This window comes from Lipophrys pholis (assembly GCF_963383615.2).
Source record: "Lipophrys pholis genome assembly, contig: SCAFFOLD_25, whole genome shotgun sequence".
NCBI classification, from domain to species: Eukaryota; Metazoa; Chordata; class Actinopteri; order Blenniiformes; family Blenniidae; genus Lipophrys; species Lipophrys pholis.
This window is the reverse complement of record NW_028292149.1, coordinates 832501-847500: the sequence shown is the minus strand read 5'-3', so window position 1 is coordinate 847500 and position 15000 is coordinate 832501. Positions and strand designations below refer to the sequence as shown.

Below are 15000 nucleotides of genomic sequence, written 5' to 3'. Positions count from 1 at the left end.
TCTTCAGCCCCAACAAGTCCAAACGTCCCACATCACTAACATACAGTTTGGTCCACAAAGATTTGTCCAGAGACAAAGTTTGTCTCATTTTGTTCTGTATATTACCACAGTAAATAGAAATGAAACCCTGCAGACTTCAGCTTTAATTCAGTGGCTTCAACTAAAACATCCCATAACAATGTGAGGAACGAAAGGATTTGAACACAATCCCTTCATGTCAGAGGCTCAAAAGTCACTGAACCAATGAAATAAGAGAGAATCAATCCTTTATCTCTCACACATGTTGAAAAGCCTTTGCAGGCAATGACTGGCTGAAGTTGTGAACTCATGACGTCAGCAGGCGCTCGCTGGGTTTCCTCTATTTTAATGCTCTTCCAGGCTTCACCGCAGAGCCGCTCACTTGATGTTGCTTTGTGGGTCTTTCTAATCCAAGTTTAATCTGTAAGAGGAGAAATTCAGGTTCTATTGGATTGAGATCTGGTGACTGACTGGGCCTTTCAGGAATAATCTACTTCATTATTCTAGAATCACCTCCTGGGTTGTTTTGGCTGGTTGTCCTCCTCACATCAGAAGAGAGTAAGGGGACGGTGTTTTGTGACGTTTGGGGACAGTGTCAGGTGACGGGTTGGGAATAAATTAGAAAGTGACGGGATCATCGGTGGTTGGAATGTTTGACTCCTCATTACAGTCATCAATGTGTGTGTGTGTGTGTGTGTGTGTGTGTGTGTGTGTGTGTGTGTGTGTGTGTGTGTGTGTGTGTGTGTGTGTGTGTGTGTGTGTGTGTGTGTGTGTGTGTGTGTGTGTGTGTGTAGAGGTGAGAAGCTCAGACACACAGCAGGGTCTTCAGTATCCAGCAGGTTGTCTATGAAGAGTGACTGGTCCAATGATCTTCCACCAGTCTTCAGTGCTGAACCTGGACCTTCAGACACAAAGTAAGAAACTCTTTCTTTTCTTTTCTTTCCTCAAAACCAGAGTGAGAGAAGTTGTGCTCACTCTAAGATTCACTTCCAGTATTTTAGTACAAGAGTCCAAACTGCAAACTGAGCAGCAAAGTCTGATCCTACACTCTTTCAAAAGTCCTATTTTGATGATGAATCTGATGGTTTCAAAGTTTGAAGACAAGATTTGAAAGTTGTCAGTGATTGGATGATTTGGATGTTGGTTGAGAAGAAGTTCCAGAGTTGCTGGCTGAAGGCTCTGGACTTCCTGATCTTCATCCAGGCTGGAGGTCAGTGAGGCTGAGAGAGGAGGTCAGAGAAGTACTGTGGACGTTGGTGAGACGTGAAGGAGGAGGGTGAGGGACAGAGGAGATCAATGAGGTACAGAGGGAGGAGCTTCATCAGGAACTTGAATGTCTGGAAAAGAATTGTGAAGTGAAGCCGTTGAACTGAAGTCAGTGGAGTTTCTGGAGAAGCAGTGTCATGTGAAGGATGGAAGGTGTTCTGATGATGATTCATACAGAAGAATTTGACAGCAGATGGAGTTTCTGGAGGATTTGAGAGGGAGACCAGAGAGAAGGAAACAGGTGGAGGTGACCAGGGTGTGGAGCAGTGTGGAGATGCTGCTGGGTGAGAGGGAGGAGCAACAGTGCTTGATGTTACCAGGGTGGAAATATGCTGACTCAGTCATTCTATCGATGTGGGTTGGAAATAACAGAGTGCTGTCGAGGAAGACACCCAGAGTCCTCACCCTGACTGGAGGGGAACCAGAGGAGCTGTCCATGATGGTGAACAAACTAGGAACTTTAATGGACCTGAATCATATGAGGAGAACTTCTTTATCACTGCTGAGTTTGATCAATTAGAAGAAGAACCAGGACTTGATGTCCTGTAGATAGTCACTGATGGAGGTGGGTGGGAGGGTGAAGTTGGTTTGGTGGAGACGTAGAGCTGAGTGTCGTCTGCATAGCAAAGAAACTTCATGATGTATTTATGAGAAATATGGACAAGTGGAGGAGATGGACAATGAAGAAGGTGGGACCAAGTACAGAGCCCTGGGGAACACCAGAGGAGAGGGGGATGGGTGGGATGGAAAAGATTTGAACTGAATGAACTCAATGCAACTAAAGACAAATCTGTATGTTGCTTGTCGCTACTGTCCCTATCCTCTCCCTTCATCACTTTCTATGTTTGAACCTTCAATTAGAAGAACAGAAAGTCTCCTGCTCTGAGTCTGGTTCTACAGAAAGTCTCCTCCTCTAAGTCTGGTTCGACCGAAAGTCTCCTCCTCTGAGTTTGGTTCTACAGAAAGTCTCCTCCTCTGAGTCTGGTTCTACACTCTTCTTCCTGTTAAAATGTTTTTTCTTTCTACTGTTGCTTTTACTGGCTGTGGTGGAACAGTTGAGTTTTTTCTCTGTAGAAGTACGTGGAGATTATTGTGGTTCTCTATGAATTGAATTGAATCAAATGGAATCCAATGGAATTGAGTGGAACCAATCCAGTGATGTGATGGACAGTCTGATGGACGCCAGTCTGTAGAGGAGGGTTACATGGAGTTGGTGATTCGAGGAGGAGGAGGAGGAGGAGGAGGAGGAGGAGGAGCAGGAGTAGGAGGAGGAAGAGGAGGGTAAAAGTCCAGAGTCAGCTGCAGTCAGGTGGTTGATGGTGATTCTGATGAGAGTTTCTGTTTCTGAGCTTCATTGAGGGAATCCAGACTGGAACTGTTCATACTGATTATTGTGGGAAAAGTCAGAGTCCAGATCAGATGCTCCTACTTTTCCAGGAACTTTGAAACAAATGGAAGTTTGGAAATGACATGAAGCTTATTGAAGTTCTTTCATCAAACATATTTTTACTGATCAATTCCTGAAAACTTTTCCAGAAGAAAATAACATTAAAGTTATTTTGTTGAAAACAGGAAATGAAATGATAAGAACCAAGTGTGATATGTTGATCTAATACAACATTTTGACTCTGTGTGTGTGTGTGTGTGTGTGTGTGTGTGTGTGTGTGTGTGTGTGTGTGTGTGTGTGTGTGTGTGTGTGTGTGTGTGTGTGTGTGTGTGTGTGTGCGTGTGTGTGCGTGTGTGTGCGTGTATGTGCGTGTGTGTGTGCGTATATAGAGGTGAGAAGCTCAGACACACAGCAGGGTCTTCAGTATCCAGCAGGTTGTCTATGAAGAGTGACTGGTCCAATGATCTTCCACCAGACTTCAGTGCTGAACCTGGACCTTCAGACACAAAGTAAGAAACTCTTTCTTTTCTTTTATTTCCTCAAAACCAGACTGAGAGAAGTTGTGCTCACTCTAAGATTCACTTCCAGTATTTTAGTACAAGAGTCCAAACTGCAAACTGAGCAGCAAAGTCTGATCCTACACTCTTTCAAAAGTCCTATTTTGATGATGAATCTGCTGGTTTCAAAGTTTGAAGACAAGATTTGAAAGTTGTCAGTGATTGGATGATTTGGATGTTGGTTGAGAAGAAGTTCCAGAGTTGCTGGCTGAAGGCTCTGGACCTCCTGATGTTCATCCAGGCTGGAGGTCAGTGAGGCTGAGAGAGGAGGTCAGAGAAGTACTGTGGACGTTGGTGAGACGTGAAGGAGGAGGGTGAGGGACAGAGGAGATCAATGAGGTACAGAGGGAGGAGCTTCATGATGAACTTGAATGTCTGGAAAAGAATTGTGAAGTGAAGCTGTTGAACTGAAGTCAGTGGAGTTTCTGGAGAAGCAGTGTCATGTGAAGGATGGAAGGTGTTCTGATGATGATTCATACAGAAGAACTTGACAGCAGATGGAGTTTCTGGAGGATTTGAGAGGGAGACCAGAGAGAAGGAAACAGATGGAGGTGACCAGGGTGTGGAGCAGTGTGGAGATGCTGCTGGGTCTGAGGGAGGAGCAACAGAGCTTGATGTTACCAGGGTGGAAATATGCTGACTCAGTCATTCTATTGATGTGGGTTGGAAATAACAGAGTGCTGTCGAGGAAGACACCCAGACTCCTCACCCAGACTGGAGGGGAACCAGAGGAGCTGTCCATGATGGTGGACAAACTAGGAACTTTAATGGACCTGAATCATATGAGGAGAACTTCTTTATCACTGCTGAGTTTGATCAATTAGAAGAAGAACCAGGACTTAATGTCCTGTAGACAGTCACTGATGGAGGTGGGTGGGAGGGTGAAGGTGGTTTGGTGGAGACGTAGAGCTGAGTGTCGTCTGCATAGCAAAGAAACTTCATCATGTATTTATGAGAAATATGGACAAGTGGAGGAGATGGACAATGAAGAAGGTGGGACCAAGTAAAGAGCCCTGGGGAACACCAGAGGAGAGGGGGATGGGTGGGATGGAAAAGATTTGAACTCAATGATTTTTAACTTTAAAGTTATTCGACCAGAATCTATTCGGGAAACATGAAACATGTAGGACCCAGTTTCAGTTGTTGATGTTGATCTCTGATACATTAATACCTTTATGAATGGAATTGGTCATGACACTCACACAAACACATAATTCCAGCATTTAAATTTAAAGGAACATACCAGTGTGTTGACCTCTTGCTGATTAATGATCAGTTTCACAACATTTAAGAATATTCTGGAGGTTCTAATCCTCTTTCTCTGAGAAAGTCCAGTCTTTTATTTTGGGCTGAATCGGTCCAATCTTGATCATTTTGCTTCAGCTTCTGCGACGCCATCTTTGATATCCCAGAAACCCTTGTGGCAGATTTCCCAAGATGATGTCAGTTAGGAAACATCAACACAGTTTGATGTTTTGTTTGTAAACATCTACTTTGGTGGATCGATTTGGGAAACTGCAGGTTGGAAATGAGTCCAAATGAGTGTTGATGGTCTTGTTTTGGTGTTTTGGTTTATTCTCTCTGCAGAAGGGATATGTTTTATGGGAAGTACATTTTGAAGATTGCTTTTCTGGTAGAGTAACTTTAAATGTGGAACTACAGTTTATAACTATTAAATATCCTCACAGTATTTTCACAAAGTCTGACTTAGAGAATCAAAGTCTCAGTTCTTCCATGTATCTTCCATTGTTCCAGTCTGTTCCTGATGTTGTGTTTGTTTTTAGCTCTGACTCTGGGTTTCCATCCAGCTGTGTGTCCATGAAGAGTGACCGGTCTAAGGAGGAACCCTTTAACTTTAAATGTGGAGCAGGAAGTGGTGATGAGGGGTGAGAATCAGTGTTTGTCTCAGGATTCCTCATCACACCACACAGCAGCTTTAACAAAGTCAACATGTTTCTGCAGCGTGAGCCAGCAGAGCTCCCAGCTTCTCCCTGGTGGCTCCGCCCCTCAGCATCAAAGACATCTGGACTCCACATTTATGGTGAGAACACGTCTCCATTCAACACTTTACTGTCACATCATGAGACAGAAGAAGCTGCTGTGACTTCCAGCTGAAACATGAAACAGACACTCAGCTTATTAGATCCATTCAGGTCCAAAGTGAAACAGTCCAACCTTCATCCAGCTTCCAGTCTTCACTGATGCTTGAAGCTGCTTCTGCTGGAGATCCCACATGAAGTGTGATTTGGCTTCACATGTTGTCCATCCTGCTCTCTGCACTGGATTTACACTCACATCTCAATCTGGCTTCAGTTTCAGCTCAAAGTCAACTCCAGATGTTTCTCTGTTCCAGCTGCTGGAGGACAACATGGTGACTTTCATGAAGAAGGAGCTGAAGCAGATGAAGAAGCTCCTGAGTCCAGATTACCCAGCATGCTCAGAGAGTGAGAGGGAGGATGAGGATGAAGAGCAGAGGAGCAGCAGAGAGTCATTTCTGAGGATCACCCTGGACTTCCTGAGGAGGATGAAGCAGGAGGAGCTGGCTGAGCGTCTGTGGAGCAGTAAGAGGATTTGATCTCTGTCAAACCCAGAATGATATTTTACCAGCTCTCCATTTAAAGGGTCCGGATCCCGAGCCCTCACTGTGGTTTAACAGACAGAGGACAATCTTCTCGGTGTCTGTTTAAGCTGGCAGGCGAGGAGACTGGCTCTGAATACTCTCAGTCTTCATCCCAGGGTCATCCCTCTCTTCATCTGGATATGCCACCCAGCACAGCAGCCCCGCTGATAGGCCGACGTAGCAACACCCTGGTTCACTACTGCTTTCCTCTGGGTTCCACCAGCACTTGTTAGGTTTCAGAGAAATTCTTTAGTGACCTGGCGTAGGTCTCAAGGACATGGTTTTATTAACTCCAACTCTGCTGGAGTACCCTGTAAGAGTATTTTGTTTGGAGCACACATCAGAACCTTTAAATCCCGTTGAGAACGTTGGAAATCAGGACTGTCCACCGTTTAGTACTTTAATTACATGATGTTCTGCTTTATTAAACCTTGGGCAAGGGCAAAGCATGCAGCAATAATGCAAGTAGAATAATACTGTTTATTACAATGCATTGATTGAGTACATCAAATGGTATATAAGTAAAGAAATAATTTTTAATATCTTAACCTGGACTTCCATTGAGCTCGGTGAGACAGAGGGGAGACGTTTCCGGTTCATCCTCTCTGCAGCACCTCTGTGGTCGTGGTTTTAGCAACCTGCCAGCAACTACTGCTGTGAATGAGAGGAGAAGAGAACTGGACTGTCCCAAGCCGCTTCATTTCCTATAATATCAACTATCAAAAATCCAGAATCTTGTTCGTAAGGGAAAAACAAATAACCTGGGAAAATTGGGGAAATTTAGACCAAATCAAAACCAAGATGGAAATCAATAACACTAAAAAATGGGAAAAACAGGAGCTTGAAAAATTTAAAAATATAGAGGGGAAAATTAATAAATTGGAAAAAGTATAAGCAACAAAACAAAGAAAAGAAAAAGAAATAGAAATTTGGAAAACAAAAACAAATAGTAAAAACAAAGAAAATGAAAGCTGCAGGCAGCGTTGGTCGGGACCTCGCCCCCTGGCCCGTCGGGGTCGGCCCAATCACAGCCTCCGGCCCTTTAAGTGTTCTTCACCTGGGAACCACACAGGTTTCTTTGGGATCCTTATGTTACATTACTGCATGGAAGTGAAGCCAGAGTGTTTTATGAAGTAATCATGGAACCTGATTGTAACTAACTTCACTTCCAGGTCTTGTATGGCATTCTGACCGCAGGCTGAGGTCTGCATGAGGCAGCAGGGGGCGCTCCGCTATGAGACGCATCATTAATATATTCTACCCACACAACTTCTTTCTAATGAAGCCAGACTTTTGGTTCATCAGTAACTACTAAACCAACCACATAGTACTGTAAAGGAAAGCTTAAATAAGTCCCAAGCTCAAGTTGAGCTCTGTTTTTCAGCCGTCCTTTTAGAAGATTTACTGTCCAAATTACGTCTGAAGGTTTGAGTCAATTGAAAAAAGATTCAAGCTTTAACCGAGGTTTAAAAACAGAGTTAGAATCGGTCAAGAGGATTAAAATATGTTGGGAGTCCAATGGCCGAGTCAAATAACAAGGAGTCGAGACAAGTGTTCCCTTCATAGCTGTCCAGCCTGCAAGCATAGCTGGAGCTCGTGACGTCTGGTTAGTAGCAGGTAACTTGGTTCTAGTGGTCCGGGTTAACACGCCCAAGGACTAGGCAACAAGGCAGGAGCTTCCAAAGCTGAACTCGGCTTTATTTCCACTATTGCTCTACAATCACGGGATACGAATCCATGTGAGCGGGCGAGCTCTGACCGGGTCGCTAACAACAACACACGGAACTTTAGACATAGAACTATAGACACAGAACTGCTTCATAGAGCTACACTTAAAAGATTCTTCCATGAACACACCTCTGTCCTACATCACAGTTGGATGTTTTCCAACTCGTCACAAGAGGGCAGTATTGCAACACAAGTCCTTGTGTGTGTGTGTGTGTGTGTGTGTGTGTGTGTGTGTGTGTGTGTGTGTGTGTGTGTGTGTGTGTGTGTGTGTGTGTGTGTGTGTGTGTGTGTGTGTGTGTGTGTGTGTGTTCCATCTGCAGCCAGCAGTCGTGAGAGAGAATGAACAGTGCCGATGTTGACCTCTTGAAAAAATGATTGTTAATGGAGAACCGTTTAAAATAGAGACAAACGTATCTCCTCATTCAAAGCACAAGACCTGTACCTCTGTATTGGTGTAGTTTCATCAACCTGTGAGCAGGTTTAGAAAGTAAAATGTGTGTTGAAAGCCACGTGGACGAGACGGCAGCATCCGGCATTAGGAACTTTGATTGCTAATATTAAAAAGGCGATACGATCTTCAATCTCAGAGGAGCTTTAAACTGGACGAGGAGGCGGATTCGGTGTTCAAAACTTTGACGGCTAATAAAAACAGAACTGCTCCACCACTGAAAATGATATTGGGGATTATTGAGGAGGAGAGTCTCCTCTGTCATTTACTAGGTTTCTGAAGTCGATAGATATTCATGCTCATGGTAGCTAGCGTTTGAAAATCTTATTTGTTTGAAAATCTTATTTTGAATGACAAATTGCAGACTTCCTGTCAGATTTAGGTCAGGGGGGTACCGGCATGTGATTTGTCGGGCTCGATGAGACGAACAATTAGGTTTTGGTTTGATCTCTCTACGGCAGTCCTACGGGCCGTGGTCACCGTTTAAGTGTTTTTTGTGGCCGTTGTAGTGTTTGTAGGTGGCGCTAGAGAGCACATTTTGGCACTCTGGGGGTTAATTTGTTCATTTTCTTATGACGTTATCCAGTGTTAATGAGCGTGTCAAATTTGGTGAGTCCTTGAGGATGTTCAGGCGGTCAAATGTCTTCTCCTTCATAGGTTGAGGGCCGTTTTTGGTAGAAAATTGTAACTATGAAAGGCAAACTGCTAACTTCCTGTTAGATTTAGGGCTGGGATGCCAGGATGAGATGTTTAGGTCTCGGTGAGACGAACAATTGAGTTTTGGTTTGATCTCTCTACGACATTCCTACAGGCCATGGTGCCCGTTTTGGATTTTCTAGGTGGCGCTAGAGAGACATTTTAGCATTCTGGGGTTTAATTTTTACATTTCCTTAATTCTATAATAATTCTTATTATTCTAGAATAATAAGAAGAAACATTACAAATACAATAGGGTCCTGTACTCCAGGCGGCCTCGGCCTTTCTGCTCGGTCCCTAAAAAAAAGAAAAAAATGCTGTAATTGAGAAATCTGAATTCTGAAATCCAGGTGTAAATGGTATAATCCATAACATCGATAAGGAAGGGAAATTCAGGATGTGGGGTGTTTAGGAAGGATATTTTGCGTACCTGCAATGAACGACTCTGCTTGTGGCTTGGTGTGGTAATCTTCACTCCACAGAGTATAATCCAGAGAGATTTTTCTGCTTCAAGTTAAACACTTTCTGACTGTCAGTATCTATTATCCAAAGCAGTCCTCTGATCCTACCAGGCAACGGGGAGTCCTCTCCCTACAAAATCCCCCGAAATACCCAATAGCAGTTTGGAAACATCTTTTCTAGCCCTGATTTACATACAGACTTACATAATGGCAACATACACAGTCAACTTCACAGGATTGGTGCCCATTTTTCACCACCCTTCATGATTGGTTTCACAACTTTGAACATTACATAACATTTTTGCATAGGTGTATGTGACTTCTAACAGGCATCGCTGCTGGGAAACGTCCGTATGTTGTGAAAGTTGTTACAACGATTTTTCTACCTTTAGTACATTTCACAAGTTTTTCCAGTAATAGTACAATTTGTATGATTAAAAACACCTTTCCCAACCATTTGAATCATTACCTCATTACCAACATCTGTTTTATTTTCCTTTATCTCACTTTCACCTCTCATAGTCAAACACAGATCATTAAAACACATTAACACTCACACACATTTAGAGCTGCTGCATTGAAAGCTGGCTGCACTCTGCTGCTTTGTTATTTCACATCTGGTAGAACCATTTCCTCTTGCTTCTTCCCCAAAGGCCTTCCTCTTGGGCCTCCTGAACTCAGAGTTGTGCCCAGTTGCCCTGGGCCTCCTTAGATCCCATCTCCTATAAAAGCTTCTGTCTGTGGAGTGTCGGAAATGCTGATTCGACCTTTCCTGACATCTCATTTCTCATGATGGAGATGAAGCTGAAATGTTCTCAGCTGGAGCAGAAAGCAGTCAGAAACAGAGTCCATCCAGAGAACACAGGTCATTTCCAGGTCAGACACAGAAAGTGTGGAACAGGCAGAAAGTCCAAAACAAGCAGCAGAGAAGAGGAGACACAAAGAGAGTTCCTGAACTCTGCTGCTCATGTGATGCAAACATCTGCATCAGATCAGAGGCTGTTTGGTCTCCACTGAGGAGCTGGATGGAGCTGATGGAGGAGAAACATCTCCACTAACACACTGTCATCTTCACATTCAATGTCAAACACACTCAACTCATTCCTGCTTTCTTCTTTTCAGGAGCTTCTGCTGGAGTCTGCCAACAGAAGGTGAAATGTGCCCTGAAGAAGAGGTTCCAGGTTGTGTTTGAGGGGCTCTCTAAAGCTGGAGAGTCCACCCTCCTGAAGCAGATCTACACAGAGCTCCACATCACAGAGGGAGGGACTGCAGAGGTCAATGAGGAACATGAGGTCAGACAGATTGAAACAGCATCCAGGAGAGCAGCCAGAGCAGAAAGCAGCATCAGACCAGGAGACCTCTTTAAAGCCTCACCTGGAAGATCTCCACCAATCAGAACAGTGCTGACAAAGGGAGTGGCTGGCATTGGGAAAACAGTCCTGACACAGAAGTTCACTCTGGACTGGGCTGAAGACCAAAGCAACCAGGACGTCCACTTCACATTTCCATTCACCTTCAGAGAGCTGAATGTGCTGAAGGAGAAGAAGTTCAGCTTGGTGGGACTTGTTCATCACTTCTTCACTCCAACCAAAGAAGCAGGACTCTGCAGCTTTGAAGACCTCCAGGTGGTCTTCATCTTTGACGGTCTGGATGAGTGTCGACTCCCTCTGGACTTCCAGCACCCTGAGATCCTGACTGATGTTACAGAGTCCACCTCAGTGGATGTGCTGCTGACAAACCTCATCAGGGGGAACCTGCTTCCCTCTGCTCGCCTCTGGATCACCACACGACCTGCAGCAGCCAATCACATCCCTCCTGACTGTGTCGGCATGGTGACGGAGGTCCGGGGGTTCACTGAACCACAGAAGGAGGAGTACTTCAGGAGGAGGTTCAGAGAGGAGCAGCAGGCCAGCAGGATCATCTCCCACATCAAGACCTCACGAAGCCTCCACATCATGTGCCACATCCCAGTCTTCTGCTGGATCACTGCTACAGTTCTGGAGGAGGTGTTGAAGAGCAGAGAGGGAGGAGAGCTGCCCAAGACCATGACTCAGATGTACATCCACCACCTGGTGGTCCAGGCCAAAGTCAAGAAGGTCAAGTATGATGGAGGAGCTGCCACAGATCCACACTGGAGTCCAGAGAGCAGGGAGATGGTGGAGTCTCTGGGAAAACTGGCTTTTGATGAGCTGCAGAAAGGAAATCTGATCTTCTATGACTCCGACCTGACAGAGTGTGGCCTGGATCTCAGAGCAGCCTCACTGTACTCAGGAATGTTCACACAGGTCTTTAAAGAGGAGCAAGGCCTGTACCAGGACAAGGTCTTCTGCTTCATCCATCTGAGCCTTCAGGAGTTTCTGGCTGCTCTTCATGTCCATCAGACCTTCATCGACTCTGGAATCAACCTCCTGGATGAACAACAACAAACATCCTGGAGGTCAAAAGTGCTGAAGAAGAAAGTTAATCTCAACCCTCTCCATCAGAGAGCAGTGGACGAGGCCTTGAAGAGTCCAAATGGACACCTGGACTTGTTCCTCCGCTTCCTCCTGGGTCTTTCACTGCAGACCAACCAGAGTCTCCTCCGAGGTCTGTTGACACAGACAGGAAGTAGCTCACAGACCAATCAGAAAACAGTCCAGTACATCAAGAAGAAGCTGAGTAAGAATCTGTCTGCAGAGAGAAGCATCAATCTGTTCCACTGTCTGAATGAACTGAACGATGGTTCTCTGGTGGAGGAGATCCAACAGTCCCTGAGATCAGGACGTCTCTCCACTGATAGACTGTCTCCTGCTCAGTGGTCAGCTCTGGTCTTCATCTTACTGTCATCAGAAGAAGATCTGAAGGAGTTTGACCTGAAGAAATACTCTGCTTCAGAGGAGGCTCTTCTGAAGCTGCTGCCAGTGGTCAAAGCCTCCAACAAAGCTGTGTACGTGGTTCATGAACAAATATGTAGAACTGAGTCCATGACAAACATTGAACTGGTTTTCATTGTTGCTTCTTCTTCAGGTTGAGCAGCTGTGGTCTGTCAGAGAGAAGCTGTGGAGCTCTGTCCTCAGTCCTCAGCTCTCAGTCCTCCAGTCTGACACATCTGGACCTGAGTGACAACGAGCTGCAGGATCCAGGAGTGAAGCTGCTCTCGGCTGGACTGGAGAGTCCTCACTGTAAACTGGAAGCTCTCAGGTTCTGACATTATTGATCATTAATATCCACCACTCTCTGTTCTCCTGCTCACATCTCTAGAACATCAGTAAAACATCTCAGTAGAACACTGCAGCCTCTTGATATTTTCTCCTCTATTAATCAGGAAGTAAAACTACAAAGAAAATATCATCACTTCGGAGGCTAAGGATCCACCAAGGAAAGAGAGGATGATGAGAGAGCAGAGGCAAGAGCCTCACAGTGACCAGTACTTCTTATGAAGCAACCAGTCAAATCAGTGGAGTGAAGCACAGCGACGGGACAAAATAGAATAGAATAGTTTATTCTAGTGATGGTCAGATGAAGCTTCATGAACCACTGTCTTTACTTTCTGACCCTCACACAGAATCTGTGTGGTTTTCTTCTTTTCATTTTAAATGAATATAATCTTAGGAATCCTACTGTCACTACTTGTTGTCTTAGTAATGTGTACAAGGGTGAATGAAATGTCGACCTCTTCTATGTCGGGAAGTCTGAAATTCTTCATCCTTTATGATTAATTGTGTTAATTGTTGTCAATTTAACCATTGTTTCAAATTTAAATTTTATAGTTTTGTATATCTAGATGAGACTGATATAATTTGGCATCATTTCCTGTTAAACAGGTGGTGCCCCGAGGTTATCTGATGCACATCAGATTTCATTTTTAATTTAATAATAATGTCTGTCTATGATCATTACTAATAATAATCAAAAGCCAATTTACCTAATGCACAACCAGTGTTCCCACCAACAGCAACTCCTTACAAAACAATCAGGACAACAGATTGTAATACAGACCGGTTAAGGACTGAGGTCTTAATGGAGGCACCAAAATAAACTTATGGCACTTTTCCACTAGTTCCTTCTCAGCCTTACTCGACTCATCTGTACTCACCTTTTACAGTTTTCCACTACATGATGGTCCCTGCTACCAGGTACTTTCATGGAAGACGTAGTAGACTGAGGTTCCAAGCGAGCTAAGAAGAGTAGACAATGAGATGACGGCAGGTCACTGATTCACCAGCGTGTCACGACGCAGATGAGTCAGTGAGCGTCTCATTCACCCGCCATTTTTTAAACCTGAACACAAGCAAAATTCTCAATCAAATTCCATAGCTGCCCTGGTGAACGCTGTTTAACCACATTTCCATTAGAATTTAAAATATCGTATAGTTTGTTTTTCTTATTTTAACATCAGTAGCTACTAACAGCTTGTGGCAGAAGTCACCAGTTAACAGGAGCACCAGTAAAACCGAAACACCGGACAGTGAAGCATCACATCGGGGTGATTACTTGTGCATGACGGGGAAAGCTCCGATGACTCCGCCCACGCCGTGGTCGTTCTATTGTAATGGAAAACAAGTGAGGCTGAGTGGAGTAGAGGCAAGGCCAGTAGGGTCAAGTGGAGTAAGGCTGAGTAGGAGCTGGTGGAAAAGAGCTATTTATTACAAGTGACTGGGAATCAGAATATCTAGACAACAATGTGAATAAAGCTGTAAGAAATGCAGAATTAGGAAGAAATGTTAAACAAAGAAAACAATAACAAAGATCATCTATTGATCAAAGAAGGATTAAAAGATTCTGTCAAAAAGAAAAATACATGATACAGAGAATCTATAAAACACAAAACTAAAGAAGTGGCAAATACATATGTGAATTATAAAAATAAGTTAACTACAACTGTGAGAATTTTTAAAAATAAATATGATAAAAATAAAAGTGGTGAAATCTAAGAAAAGAAGAATCCTATTAAAGACACATGGAATCTATTAAAGAGTGTAAAGAGAAAGACCCAGAGACATTTCATTAGTAAGGAAGAAATCATAGAAATTATTATCAAAAGTAAAACCAAATCTTCAGATTGAGACTAAATGGAGATGAAACCAGTAAAGAGGGTGATTGAGTTTATCTCCAAACTACTGACTCACATCTGGAACCTTTGTCTTTCCAAACTGGACAATTTCCTGACAAAAAGACTCAAATCAAAGTGAAGTACAAAACTAGAACCAAAGAAGACTGAACAAACTCCAGGACAATGTCTCTGCTCCCACAGTTCTCACAAACTAAACCATGAATGAATGAATGAATTGTGTCTCTCAGAAGAATGATTGTCTCCACTGTCCCCGTCTCTCCAACCAAACACTCTGTAATGAATAGAAAGAAGTAGCAGGATGTCCAGCTCCACTCCACAGCTTCACTTCAACATCTGGAACTGAAGACATGAACAAAACATGTGGACCTCCATGTCCTCTCCTTCACGTCCACATGAAGCCAAAGTCAAACCCAGAGAAGACGATCTGAAGCTCTGAGGTCCAACAAAGTCCTCATAACAACGTCCTGTCCTCTCTGTGTCTCATTACAGCTTTTCTTCATGTCAACTCTCCGACTGTGAAGTGATCTCCTCGGCTCTGAAGTCTGACTCCTCCCATCTCAAACATCTGGACCTGAGTAGGAACCAGCTGAAGGATTCATCAGTGACGTTTCTGTGTGCTGGACTGGAGAGTCCAAACTGTAACCTGGAGACTCTGAGGTCAGTTCACTGTCTGAAGTTAGAATGTGTTGAAGTCAAACCACTGAGAGGAGTTTAGGAGGATCCAGATGTTGGAGGACAGAGATGGACTGAGCTCTGCAGCATGTTA

At 44.0% G+C, this 15000-nt stretch overlaps 2 protein-coding genes across 3 annotated transcripts in view; both read left to right on the top strand.

Annotated features, from left to right (window-relative positions):
* Positions 1–15000, top strand: part of LOC308128129 (NACHT, LRR and PYD domains-containing protein 12-like) — a 417457-nt gene that overhangs the window by 395890 nt on the left and 6567 nt on the right. The window lies entirely within an intron of this gene.
* Positions 820–15000, top strand: part of LOC308128132 (NLR family CARD domain-containing protein 3-like) — a 14344-nt gene continuing 163 nt past the window's right edge. Inside the window, exons 1-8 of one of the 2 annotated variants that reach the window (XM_080493790.1) lie at positions 820–932; positions 3061–3180; positions 5013–5114; positions 5191–5269; positions 5582–5789; positions 10304–12107; positions 12188–12361; positions 14724–15000. The exon at positions 14724–15000 is cut by the window's right edge and continues 163 nt beyond it. In XM_080493790.1, coding sequence (XP_080349916.1) covers positions 865–932; positions 3061–3180; positions 5013–5114; positions 5191–5269; positions 5582–5789; positions 10304–12107; positions 12188–12361; positions 14724–14949 — 2781 coding nt within the window. In that variant the 5' untranslated portion in view covers positions 820–864 and the 3' untranslated portion in view covers positions 14950–15000. Of the gene's footprint in view, positions 933–3060; positions 3181–5012; positions 5115–5190; positions 5270–5581; positions 5790–10303; positions 12108–12187; positions 12362–12485; positions 12508–14723 lie in introns of those variants that run through there. The other variant, XM_080493791.1, reaches the window with a different exon arrangement.